The sequence below is a fragment of the Lemur catta genome, chromosome 8, assembly GCF_020740605.2.
Source record: "Lemur catta isolate mLemCat1 chromosome 8, mLemCat1.pri, whole genome shotgun sequence".
Lineage (NCBI taxonomy): Eukaryota > Metazoa > Chordata > Mammalia > Primates > Lemuridae > Lemur > Lemur catta.
Window position 1 is genome coordinate 63086762 of NC_059135.1, and position 13792 is coordinate 63100553.

Consider the following 13792-nt stretch of genomic DNA (forward strand, 5'->3'; position numbering starts at 1 on the left):
TCGAGACCAGCCTGAGCAAGAGTGAGACCCTGTCTCTACTAAAAAATAGAAAGAAATTATCTGGCCAACTAAAAAATATATATATAGAAAAAAAAAATTAGCTGGGCATGGTGGCGCATGCCTGTAGTCCCAGCTACTCGGGAGGCTGAGGCAGGAGGATCGCTTAAGCCCAGGAGTTTGAGGTTGCTGTGAGCTAGGCTGATGCCACGGCACTCACTCTAGCCTGGGCAACAGAGTGAGACTCTGTCTCAAAAAAAAAAAAAAAAAGAATTTTATAATTTTAGCATTTACATTTAGGTCTTTGATCCATATTGAGTTAATTTTGTGGTATAAGATAGGGTTCCGGATTCATTGTTTTGCATGAGTCTATCCAGTTGTCCTGGCACCAGTTGTTGAAAGGGATATTCTTTTCCCACTGAATGGCCTTGGTACCCTTGCCAAAAATCAACTGACCATAAATCACAATGCTCTTAAAAATACCCAGATGCAAGTAATATTTCGATTCTAACACGCAGGTCTTTCATTTTAAGAAACTAAATACTCTCCCAAGTCATTTAACAGGCTTAACAAAAACAATTCCAAGTTTTACTACAAGGATTATAATGTCATTACTTTCTGAAGTAAAGGAATAGTAATTCTTTATGTATTCTACTTAGGAAGTTTGTTTCTGCTGCTACCAATGACAGATGAAAAAGATGAAATCCTGTAGGAATAATTAATGTATAATAGCTAGAATCCCTGCCTAACTATAGACACTATGGAAACACAAGCAATTAGCATTAATACAAAGTACCACTTTGAGTACTTTATTTAGATACTATCTCATTCAGAGAAGTATTTAAAGCCATTTACACAATATACATAAGAGATTAAAAATAAGTACGCTAGGAGGGAAGGAAAACTATGTGTAGGTAGTCATGGAGACTAAAATATACTGTAATACGTTAATGCAGAAAGTAGAGGTTTTGGTAGATAAGTGGCTAAGTTATCTGTCACTGCCTTAAAAAGCTGCATGTCTTGACAAATTGTCAATGTAAACCATACCTGTATTTTTTTAATCTGGGAAAAATCAGAGCCTTGAACATCTAGTTTCTTGCTTTGTTCTATTACTGACCTTTAGTTAAGGGCTACTAAATCTTCTGGAAGCCAAGTTTCTTTTTCTTTAGTATAAAAAATATGTTTGGACTTAATTTCTAATAAACTTCCTTATTCTATAGTTCTTGAGTCTGTGAGTTAAAGATGCATATCTGTTCCATCAAGAAGGTGCACTGTTGTTTTTAAAAATGTAAATGCAGCACTAAAAATAGCTGCATCACATGCAATTGAATCATGTGGAGCCGTCACTTCAGGTCCTTGAATTAGATCCCACAAATGTCACTAAGGAGCTACTAAGGAAATTCCACATGGATACATCCTATTTCCTGAAATAAGAATGTATGCTGAGGAAATAAGTTCCAGGTTAATACAAATAAGTAAATGATACATTTAATTCCTATCTCACAACAGAGAATTGGTTGTTCAATCAGCAATATTGACCAGAAAAAAAGGAAAGTCTCTGGGACTCAGCTAATTAAATCGGACAGATTTTAAATATTAACACCCTGAACTTTAAATCCACTTGTTCCTCGTTTTTATTTTCTTTAGCATTTGTTAACTGTAAAATTAATTTAAGAGGCAGCCACATTTCAATTACATTTTGGTACACCTTCTGCAAAATTTGCCAAGCTCCAGAGGAATGCTTTATATTTATAGTACATGTGCTCAAACCCAAATCTCATGGCCAGTCTCGTTCCCCAAACCCAAGAGTGTGAAGCTATAGCAATCTTGGCCTTGGAAAAACTCTTCCAGTTAGGGTTTTCACTTCATTTTTGGATTTTGTTTCTTGGTTTCTTTCAACCACATGAGGAAAAGACTCTGAAGCCCCAGAAGGTAGCAGGACTAGTTGAATGCAAATCACCATGCCCCACCCCCACATTTCCCCTATAATCCTTCAGAAGCCTGGATACTCTGTCACCTACCCACCTTGGTCCCTCTGGAAGTAATTCCTTTTTTCCTGTCCAGACTAGGTGGTTCAGACAAGGTGGCAAAATGGAGGGCAGCAGGATTCTTGTCCCACCTCTCCAGTCCAGCAAGTGCCTGCTACATTCCTTTCCAGGAAGAAGCACCAAGAAAATCCCTGGGCAGCAGACTACTTCCTCTTTCATTGCTCCTTTGTTCAATAATGAAACTGTCTTGGGATAGGAGAGGCAGCATGAGCAAGGGAGATGGTTTTTACTTTCCTTTGGTAAAGTTTCCCAGCCTCAACAAAGGTTTGTCAACTGCTAGGGCCAAAGTGTGATTTTAATAAAATATATCCTATTACTATTCAATTCAGTTAGAAAAAAAATTTCCTTGCTTACTACATATAAGATGCAGCAAGGGATTCAGAAATAGTACTACCTTAAAGTTATGCTTCCTTCACAAGTATTTTCACCAATTATTTATTTCCTGTTATGTATTAATATTCCCATTTAATCCACAACGCTCAGAAGCCTTAAACAATTTACCTACAGCTACACAGCTGTTGTGAACTAGATTAAATCTTTAAAATTCTTAGTTCAAGGACTGTTCATTAAAGCCATTTGCAAAGTATTCCCCCAGGGTGCCAAGGATGATATGTTCATTTGATAAAATATTTACTGAGTATCAACTATGAGCAAAGGTGTGCTCTAAAGGAGCAGTGTCCCGATTGATAATATTCAAGACTGGTTCGGTGTTGAACACATAGTAGGCACTCCTTTTCTCCCCGAGAAAGAGACAATCTTTGCCTTTTTCTCCAATTAGAGCTTATAATTCAGTGAGGCAGATACACAGGGAGATAATTAACCAATCTAAAAGGTCAATTACAAATGTGTAAAAAAAGGGATGAGCATATCTAAATAGGGGTCTGGATAGCATAACAGGGGTCTGGGTAAGTAAGCATTTGTAGGACCTCACCCCATGGTTCACTAGAGATTTGTGCATTTCACTGTAAGTTTCACCTCAAAAGAAGAAGAAGAAAAAAAGAACTGTTAAATAAAAGGTATAAATAAGATAAACTTTCTTTTCTTTTCTTTTTTTTTTTTTTTTGAGACAGAGTCTCACTCTGTTGCCCAGGCTAGAGTGCCATGGCATCAGCCTAGCTCACAGCAACCTCAAACTCCTGGGCGCAAGCAATCCTCCTGCCTCAGCCTACTGAGTAGCTGGGACTACAGGCATGCGCCACCATGCCCGGCTAATTTTTTCTATGTATTTTTAGTTGTCCAGCAATTTCTTTCTATTTTTTTTTAGTAGAGATGGGGTCTCCCTCTTGCTCAGGCTGGTCTCAAACCCCTCCACTCAAATGATCCGCCCACCTCAGCCTCCCAGAGTGCTAGGATTACAGGCGTGAGCCACTGCCCTAGCCAAGATAAAGTTTCAATAGGAGGAACAATTAAAATGAGAGGAGTTTTGGAAGGCTTCACAGAGGATCACACTAAAACTGGCTCCTGAGAGATGAGAAGGTTTTCAACAAGTAGAGAATGAGAGGGGAAAGAATATTCATTCTGAATGAGCAGAGGCACTGAGAAGTCACTAGTAGGGTGCATTTAGTGACTGGAATGAGTATTCTGTTTAAACAAGTCTAGTAGGTGTGCAGAGAGGATAGAGAGATGAGGGTGCTAAGATAGGCTACAGTCAAATCACCATGTATGATTGTGCTGCACTACAAAAACCCTAGGGGACACTATCTATAATTGGAATGGCACCCCTTAGCATTGCAGACTACATTAACTGTGTAAACCAAACGCAGCAGACTCAGTTATGGCCTGATTGTAGCAGACCTTGAATGTCACTCTAAGAAATTTCGGCTTTAACCTGTTGACATTAAGTGGTAATGGAAGGTTTTCAAGCAGAAGATGGACATGTTTTAAAAAGGTAGAATAGATGCCAGCATGGAATACAATCTAGTGAGGGAGACAAAGTGAGGATATCCCATAGGAAACCCTTGCTGTATTCTGGGTGAAAGATGAGGGCTTGAACTACAGCAGAGGAAATGAAAGATGAGTAGATTCAAGAGGCATTTCAAAAGCAGAAATAGTCATAACAGGACTTGGTGGTCAACTGGATCTGCACAATAGACAAGAAGGCAGCATTAAGGTACCTGTAATTCTGAATCAGTTGGCCTGAAATGGGACCTTGGAATCTACATTTTCATTAGCAAAGTGCTCCAGGTGATTTTGTTGTAAATGGTTCACCAGGCATATTTTTCAAAACACTAGGCGCACTGTGATAAAAACCACACAAAAAGAAAAAAATTTTTTGGTGGGGGACAGGGGAGGAGGTGAAGATATTGAATTCAATTTTGGACAAAAGTACTAGAAGAGATAACATTAATAATGAGGAGGAAGAAAGAACCAATTGAGTGATAATCTCTAGGAAAAAAAAATTAAGGCCAAATGCGTTCCCTCTTGTTTGTATTCTTGAAGACCTGTTTTCAGTGTGCTCTGATACTAGTACAGCCTTGGACAGTCAACCAGACCAAAATCATTTTACCAAAAAAAAAGAAAAAAAAAAAGAGGCAGAAGCAATTACATTTTTGAAAAGGTAAAGAGAGAGAAACAATACTCTCTTATACCACCTTGTATCACAAGATAAACTTTTTTCCTCCCAAATACAAACCAAAAAAGAAGATACATACACTTGTTTTCTGGAAGATGTCAGAAGGAAAACTAGAAAATGCCTAAAATAGTATGACATTTTAGTAAAAGTCTGTTATCTTATGTAAAAAGACTACTAACCAAATAGATAGGAATGGCATCTAATGCTCTGTTCTGTGAAACTTTACACACTGTTAAATAACAGGAAAAATAACTCTCTGGCAGAGTGTTTGGATGTGTGATTTTTCTTAGGTCTCTCTCCTCTACTCTACCAAACTTATATTTTGAGTAATCTTAAAAAGGTCTCCCAAAACACAAGATAACAATGTAAGAGAAGTCACAGTCTGCACAAGATTTTTGAAATAGAAGTAGTTAAGATCTTGTAAGTTAACAGGTAGCTAGCTACCCCTCCATCATCTGTGAGTCATTTACTATACCAGAACAAAACCACTATGAAAGAAGAGAGCACTTCTATGAAAAGAGAGTAAAATTTCAAGAGAGAGATAGAAGAGCTTTCCACAAAAAGGCCTAATTCTCTTTAAATCAGTTTAAAATTGCTCAGCAGCCATTTAGCCTTGAGAATGTTATTGATGCTAAATAGGAACAGGCAAGAACCTACATAATTATAAAGCTCCACTCTGTGCTCTTATCCACTGGGCACAGGACTCTACAGCGTTTCATACCTCTGCTTTTAATTTCCCTCAGGACATCTAGAGGCTGTTGGGCAAATGTTTGCAAGTCACAACTTGTTTTATTAGAAGTAATTGTGAGAACTCCAATGAGAAAATAAATAAGGTTTCAGAGATTTCCAGATCTCAATTTTTAGCCATTCCCAAGATGTTTAGAATTTGACTTTAAATGTATAAGTTTAAAAGCAGGCCCAATATTTTTACACCATGCAAAACACCCTCTCCCTTAAAACTACTGAATATTTCTGAAGACAGGACCCCAAAATCCCTGAGTAGCCTGACAAACCAAACTTACAAACCTGCATATGTGCCAAAATTACCCAACTCTCTATCCTTTTCAGGGCCACACTAGTTTTTCTCAAATGTGAATATTCAGACCTAGTAAATCTTTACACATGCTGTGCCATCATATTGCGGAGAAGCAAGAGTTGATTAAAAACTTTGATTTGCTGTTTCACTTCCTTTTGTCTCTAGGAAAAAAAATAAAAAGATGTTATAAAAAAAATAAAGATTCCAAACTAAACTTTTAACTACACCACATCTTGTGTAAAATGTATTAATTTCTCTATTAAGACAACTTCTATATTAGAGAATCTAAATTAAAAAGCCTAGCCAACCAAAGATAAAATCAGAGTTGAAGTACAGAATACACATGTCCAGTCTAGACATACTTGGTGATGGGTGAGAGTAAACAAGTCATTTAACTATCTCATCTGCCCCAGTTTAAAATGTTTAAGGTAGAGTCAGGCTATAGGACACTGGTTTCCAACCTGTCAATACATTAGAATCATGCAGGCTGGTTTTAAAAGACAGATTAGCAAACCCTGTCCAAGACTTGCTGGATCATAACTTTGTGTTGGGGGGAGATGAGAGAAAGATTTAAAATCATTGCGATAGGGGATGGAGCCATGCTTGGAAAGCACTGTAAAGCACATACGAATAGGCACCAAGGCAAGGAAAGAGGCTTTCATAAAGTGGCCTTTATTCCCACAGTGATCTGCTTTATGAATTGTTCCAGAAGAAGTGTATAGAATGTAGAAGCAAAAATAGCAGTTGCTAAGGTAGAAGACTTTTTCCAAAACAAAACCAAAAAAAGGTATTTTGATACTTTGGCAGATGGCCCAGAACAGCAGCACTTTATTGATCTTGGTTTCATAAAATTTCTACAACTCAGCAGTCTATATGACAAATATTTTCTCTATTAATGGCATTTGTCCTAAAGTTCTTCTTGAGAAATTTGACTGTGACCACAGCCCTTTTTCCACCAAGCAGCAATGACCCCTGATGTTCCCCCACCAAAACTCTCATCATCCCAATTCTATTTAAATTCTCAAACTACCTACAGATAGTTCAGAAAAGAAATAGATCCCAATGACATGCCTTCAATACAAAGAGGCACACAGCCAAGGACCAGGACAATCGCAGTCTTCTGTTTGAATCGCAAGCATCCCAACAATAACAGAGGTGGTTCCCTATTTTGTCATGGGAAGCACTGGGGACATGAGGAGGAACTGACATCTATCTATTTGCCAGGTGCTTTACATAAACTACCTCATTTTTATTAATCTTCCCTCTGCTTCCCCCTTTACATCCCTTTTACAGATGAAGAAACTGAACTTTAGAGGGTAAATAAGTTGTACAAGGTCACAGAATTAGAAAGTGGAAGAGCCAGATAAATCTGGGTCCCTCTGATGCGAAAGCACAATCTCTAGCTCTTTCCCCCCAATTTGGTTTTAAATTTTTATCAAAACTACACATAACTACATCTTAATGAGTCGAACAGCTCTATAAGGCATAAGAAAAACAGTAGTCCTCTGCTCTCCCCTCCCCATTTCCTGCTTCACCTTGGCAACAACTCCTTTAGCTGATTCTTTTTTGTATTTATCTCTGTATCTCTATGCAAAATAAGGCTACAGCTCTTTAAACACCCCCTCGTTCCTATTCTCCCCATCTTCCCAATACAGTTATATACTATTTTTGGTTAGATTTCCATTTTCCCAATACAGTTATATACTGTTTTGGGTTAGATTAGCCTTTACATTTTTCTGTCTTATTACTATGTAATGCTATTCACTGCTGAGCCATATAATGTACTACAGCTGCTTTTACTTTCCTAAAAAACTTTTTCCCTGAAAAAAATTTTTTGTTTGATTTCCTATTATCACTAATATAACTCTGCAACACATTCAGACACTTCAGGTATTCTATCAATTTTATCTTCTTAGAGGAATCTCTCAGTGAGCTTTCTAACTTGCTCCAATATGGACTGGTTGCTCTCCATTCCTGATAAAAGGCCTTTATCTTGTGACCTTCTTTCACCTTGAATTTGGTAGTTGAATCCCTCATTTTCAGTATCCCAAATCTCTTTTCTTATTTTACACCCCTATTTGGTGAAGCAAATCCTACAGCAGCTTCCCAAGAAAGTGTTTGGGAAGTAAATATGTTTGAGACCTTGAATAACGGAAGTATCTTTATCCTCAGACTTAACTGATAGTTTGGCCAGGTTAAGAGTTCTAGATTGGAAGTAATTTTTCCTCAGAATTTTGAAAGCTTTTGACTGGGCACAGTGGCTCACGTCTGTAATCCTAGCACTCTGGGAGGCCGAGGCGCAAAGATTGCTTAAGGTCAGGAGTTCGAGATCAGCCTGAGCAAGAGTGAGACCTGTCTCTACTAAAAATAGAAAAACAAATTAGCTAGGCATCGTGGTGTTGTGCCTGTAGTCCCAGCTACTTGGGAGGCTGAGGCAGGAGGATCGTTTGAGCACAGGAGTTTGAGGTTGCTGTGACCTACACTGATGCCGTGGCACTCTAGCCCAGGTAACAGAAATAAGACTCTGTCTTAAAAAAAAAAAAAAAAAGAATTTTGAAAGCTTTGCTATACTATGCTATACTATCTTCTAGCTTCCACTTGTTTTTGGTGAAGCTCAGACTCATTCTGATTCCTTATCTTGTACTTAACCTATTTTTTTCTCTTTGGAAACTATCAGGATTTTTTTTTTCTTTGACCCTGGGACTCTGAAATTTCAGAACCATACTTTGTCATGAACTATTTACATCCATTGCAATAAGTGCTTGGTGGGCCCATTAAATCTGGAAATCCATCCTTCAGTTACTGGGAATTTTCTTAAAATATTTTTTGGGCAATTGCCTTTCTTTTATATACCTTTCTGGGACTCCTATTATCTGGATGTTGAATATTCTGAACTGGTACTCTAATTCTCCATACTCCTCCCCCCCTTTTAAAATGAACTTCCCTCCTTATTTCATAGTGAGAAAGAAAATAAACTTTGTATATGAGGAATGTAAGCCCCCTCTAATTATCAGGCCCAGAGGGGCACTGAAATGTAAGGGTTTGTGACAGTAGTCATGTTGCATTCTCCCCGGTGAGCTCAATAATTACCTCTTGAAGCTACTTGCTATGTGGGCTCTAGACTAACTGATACCAAGTAGCCATAAAATGCCATGCGCTGGACACCATAACTCACATCCTATAGTTGAACAAAGTATAGTCAATCACTAATCATGTTATTTCTGTAAACCAATGAGATTTCCTGTCAAACGACTTTGTATCAGCCCATTCCTTGTCCCCTTTTGCCTTTAAAAATCTGCTTGTAACAAATGCTGAATGGAAGACTCCCAAGGCAACTTGGAAGAATGCCTCCTCAAGCTGTCCTCAACCTTGGCCCAAATAAACTCTCTATATTAATTTTACAATTTCTTTCTTTAGGTTGATAATAGATATTAATACATTTCTTAAGTCTGTTGTCTCTGGCAGCCAATATTATGTTTTCAAATGACAGTCAACCAATCCTGGATAAAGTAATAATCAAGGGCAAAGAGTGATGCTTCTGGAACTCTACTGAGGCTGGGGCTGTATGAGCCAAACAATGTTCCACTCCCAATCACCTGTTTTACCGGAACAGCTGAACTTTGATCAGATACATATATATTGGAATTCCAAGTTTGAAAAGAATCACAGACTTCATAAAAAGTAGGATTTCCACCATCTCCACCCTGGGAGGATTTGTAATTTTTTAGAAGGTCTACTTTTCTGTGGGTGGTAGAGACAAGTGTGGGTGATGTGGGAGGTGGAAAAGGCTCCCCCTCTGCTGGGTTTCCCCCACTGCAGAGCCTATTCTGCTTCTGGGTGAAGGTTCTGCCAGGGTTCACATTTGTGGTGAGAGACCAATTCAAATGTAAAGCAGCTTCAGGATGGGGAAAGGAAATCACCTAGAGTAACTACGAACCCTTCCAGTCTGCCCTAGAAAAGAAAGCCACCAGCCTTTCTCAATCCCTTGGATTATGAATATCTCAACCCCTTGGATTTTGAATAATAAGAGTTCACAGTTTGTTTTAAAAAAGTTGTCACTTTAGCAGAGAAAGAGGTGAATAAGTGAATGAGAGAGACAATATCCTGTCTTTTATGTACCTTAGCTATATGCCTTCTCACCCACAAAAAGCATCAAGAGCAAAAAGAGAAAAAAAATCAGTCAATAACACAGTACATACATATAAATAAGACATCTTCTATCCTTGACGGTTAAGGCAGACTTTTTAAATACACTAAAAAATATAAGTGTGTTTTCTTTACTTGAAGAAAGGAAATGGAAGAGAACTGCCACTCCTAACATTTACTTAAAATCATTTTCCAATATAAGAGTTATTATATATAACACAAGCAGCCAATTCCTCAAATGATAGCTTGCATTTCTAGTCTCACTTTCCAGGTTATAAACTTTGGTCATGGATATACCCATAGTACATTGCACTATACTGTTTCTGTATTCCATTCAGGCAGCTGATATAATAGAAACTTAAATATCTTAGATCCAGCAGTGTTAAAATTTGGATTTTGTATTTTTTCTATAAGCTAGTTGGCTAAATGCATCAAGATAATCAAGGTAAGACAACCCCACTGATCAAACCCAAAGCCCCCCAGTCAATGTTCTCTATTTTGCTGGATGTTAGAACTTGGTGAACTATGCTATCTTCCAAGAGTTAAAAGATTTCACTGTCAAAGGCAAAGACCACACCCATGAGTCTCAGCTTTGCCCCACTTCCTTTTTTTCTCCAGTAGTACTTCTTTCTCTCAGACTGTTTATCAAGTGCTATGGATTCAAATGCACAACTGAACAGTATAATACCAGAAGGGAAACTGGGCATAGATGTTCTACCCCTCTGATGTAAATATATGCATGACATTGCTTTAGTTAGCAATGCTTAGGCATATGAGTGATCTTTAAGGGGTATCTTCTCTTCTGAGTAGGGGCCGTGTTAGAATCTGTAGATGGGGGAGGAGGGATATACAATTTAAAAATGGCTAATATTAAAAATCTGTTTTCATAAATCAATAAACCAGGGATCTGCAGAATATTCATCACTAAGGGAAGTGAAAAAGAAAGTTTGTTATCAGTGTGGAGGGGTGTAGACGGGGAGAAGGACTGTGTGGGAAGGAACACATATTATAATCTCCTAGGATTTGTGAGATTTTAATGTTTACCAGAAAGGAGATAAGGATTTAAAAAGGTTCAGAAACACTAATATCAAGGGATAGGTATTTCTAGTTGAGGGACTCCATATATATGAGGTCATGAAATTACATTATACTAAATGCCACATCATAAATGGTTATGAATAGTAAAACTATTTAAATATCCCACAATAACAACTGATTTGCTAACTGGTTCCAAAAAACTTTCTTCAATTTAAAATAATACATCCTTTATCTTGAAGAGACCTAAGTCTCTAACTTCTGTCCTTATAGCAAGCCACTGTCTACAGCAAAATTACCCTATTGTGTTTGTTCTGCTGCTCAATAGAATAATTCTCCATACTTCATTCTACTGCAAATATTTCAAGGACTCATAACTTCAGCTGGCTAGGAAGCCATCAAAATAGAACTCATATTAGTTTTCTTTGTCCACTCAATTTCCAGTAATCTCTTACTGCAAAGACTTAAAAGATAGACTTTGTCTTCAATGTTAACAACCTATTTTCAGTAGACCCTTCTTTTCTGCAAAGAAAAAGTACTGAAAATGAGTAAAAGCTATTGCAGATCACTGATACTCAAACTGCTTATTCTCAAAACTTATTACTGATAATTACCATTATAGAGAGTGTATCTCTGAAGGTAAAAGGTTACTGTCCAGGAAATTTTCCACGAGACAATTACCATTATTTACTTTCCAAAATCTTTTCCTTAAAAAAAAAAAAAAGCACCTTTAAAAATATTTTCCTTGGTTGCACAACAATGTGAATACATTTAACACTTCTGAACCATACACTTAAAAGTGGTTTAGATGGTAAATTTCATATGTATGTTACAACTTAAAAAAAAAAGTTTTTATAGATTAGGGATTGGAAAACATGACACATGTCCTACATAGGTTCCAAAGGCTTGTTTTCAGTGCACAGGGCCTGGTACCATTACTTGTAGTAATCCCACTCAATTTGTTTGAGCAGTTGTCAAATACTGTACCTGGTATTTGTCAAATACTGTACCTAGTATTTGACAAAAAACTTTGGATACTAATTAACCATTCACCTAAAAGGTAGTTCATTTCATATTGTTATCCCTTCCTGAAGATAATCATAATCTTGGTTCAGAACTATAAAGAGATTCTTATTACCTATTCTAAATAATAGCTTCCTCTTTCCCTTTATACATGATTCAAAACCATGGCAGCAAGTATAGGAGACAGCAGGTGGGAAATGGCAGCCACAGCATAAATCCTACCGGAAGTAGAAACTAAAACAGCATAACATAATTGAAACAAACGAGTTGAAATTAAATAGTAATATTTATGCTTATTAGAAAACAGGTGAGGTATAGTGGCTCACACCTGTAATCCTAGCATTCTGGGAGGCTGAGGTGGGAGGATTGCTTGAGCTCAGGAATTCAAGACCAACCTGGGCAAGACAAAGACCCGTCTCTACTAAAAATAGAAAAATTAGCTGGGTGTGGAGGCGGAGGCAGGAAGATGGCTTCAGCCCAGGAGTTTGACATTGCAGTGAGCTATGATGATGCCACTGCAGTCTACCCAAGGTGACAGAGTGAGACTCTGTCTCAAAAAAAAAAAAAAAAAAAGATATTAGGAAACAAAGAAGGATAAATAGTATTAATAGCCAATCAGCTAATGTATTGTATAAAAATAGTGAAGTTTTATTAGGTTGGTGCAAAAGTAATTGCGGTTTCGGGCTGTGATTTTTAAATCATTATAACTAGGCTCAAACACATCTTTATTATTCAAAATAAGAACCATTACAATCAACACATTTTTGCCAATGAGAAATGTTTGTTTATTTCTGTAGTGTAAAAATCCATGCTTCAGGATTTGACGAACTCTTGGAAAGCATTTTCTGCATCCTGCTGGTTGTGGAAGCGTTTTCCTTGCAAAAAGCTGTCACAATGCTTGAAGAAGTGATAGTCAGTTGGCGAGAGGTCAGGTGAATATGGCAGATTAGGCAAAACTTCGTAGCCCAATTCATTCACCTTTTGAAGCGTTGGTTGTGCAATGTGTGGTCCAGCGTTGTTGTGGAGAATTGGGCCCTTTCTGTTGGGCAATGCCAGCTGCAGGCATTGCAGTTTTCGGTGCATCCCATTGATTTGCTGAGCATACTTCTCAGATGTAATGGTTTCGCCAGGATTCAGAAAGCTGTAGTGGATCAGACCAGCAGCAGACCACCAAACAGTGACCAATGACTTTTTGTGGGTACAAGTTTGGCTTTGGGAAGTGCTTTGGAGCTTCTTCTCGGTCCAACCCTGAGCTGGTAGTCGCTGGTTATATAAAATCCACTTTTCATGGCATGTCACAATCCGGTTGAGAAATGGTTCATTGTCATTGCATACAATAAGAGAAAATGATACTTCAAAATGACGATTTTTTTGATTTTTGGTCAGCTCATGAGGCACCCACTTATGGAGCTGTTTCACCTTTCCAATTTGCTTCAAATGCCAAACGACTGTAGAATGGTCAACTATGTTGAGTTCTTCGCCTACTACTTGTGTAGCTATAAGAGGACCAGCTTTGATGATTGCTGTCAACTTCCAATGGCCGGCCACTGAACTCCTCATCTTCAAGGCTCTCATCTCCTTTATAAAACTTCTTGAACCACCACTGCACTGTACCTTCATTAGCAGTTTCTGGGCCAAATGCGTTGTGGATGTTGCAAGTTATCTCCACTGCTTTATGACCCATTTTTAACTCAAATAAGAAAACTGCTTGGATTTGTTTTTTTGTCTAAAATCATTTCCATAGTCTAAAATGAATATCAAATCAACAGCAAATAATAAATCATTAGCAAAAGAAATAAAGTGAGAAATGCACATTAAAATCATGTATAACGTAACATTTATTTAAGAATGTATTTTAGTATCAAAGGGCAAATTTTAACAATGCTAAAACTGCAGTTACTTTTGCACCAACTTAATGTATCAACAAGCTATTTT

At 37.6% G+C, this 13792-nt stretch overlaps 1 protein-coding gene across 1 annotated transcript in view; it reads right to left on the reverse strand.

The window, feature by feature from the left end:
- TANK (TRAF family member associated NFKB activator) overlaps positions 1-2344 on the reverse strand; it is a 59619-nt gene extending 57275 nt beyond the window's left edge. The window contains 1 exon segment of the mRNA XM_045559840.1: positions 2023-2344. Within this exon segment, the coding sequence (XP_045415796.1) occupies positions 2023-2204 (182 nt within the window). The 5' untranslated portion in view covers positions 2205-2344.
- Positions 2345-13792: the final 11448 nt, after the last annotated feature.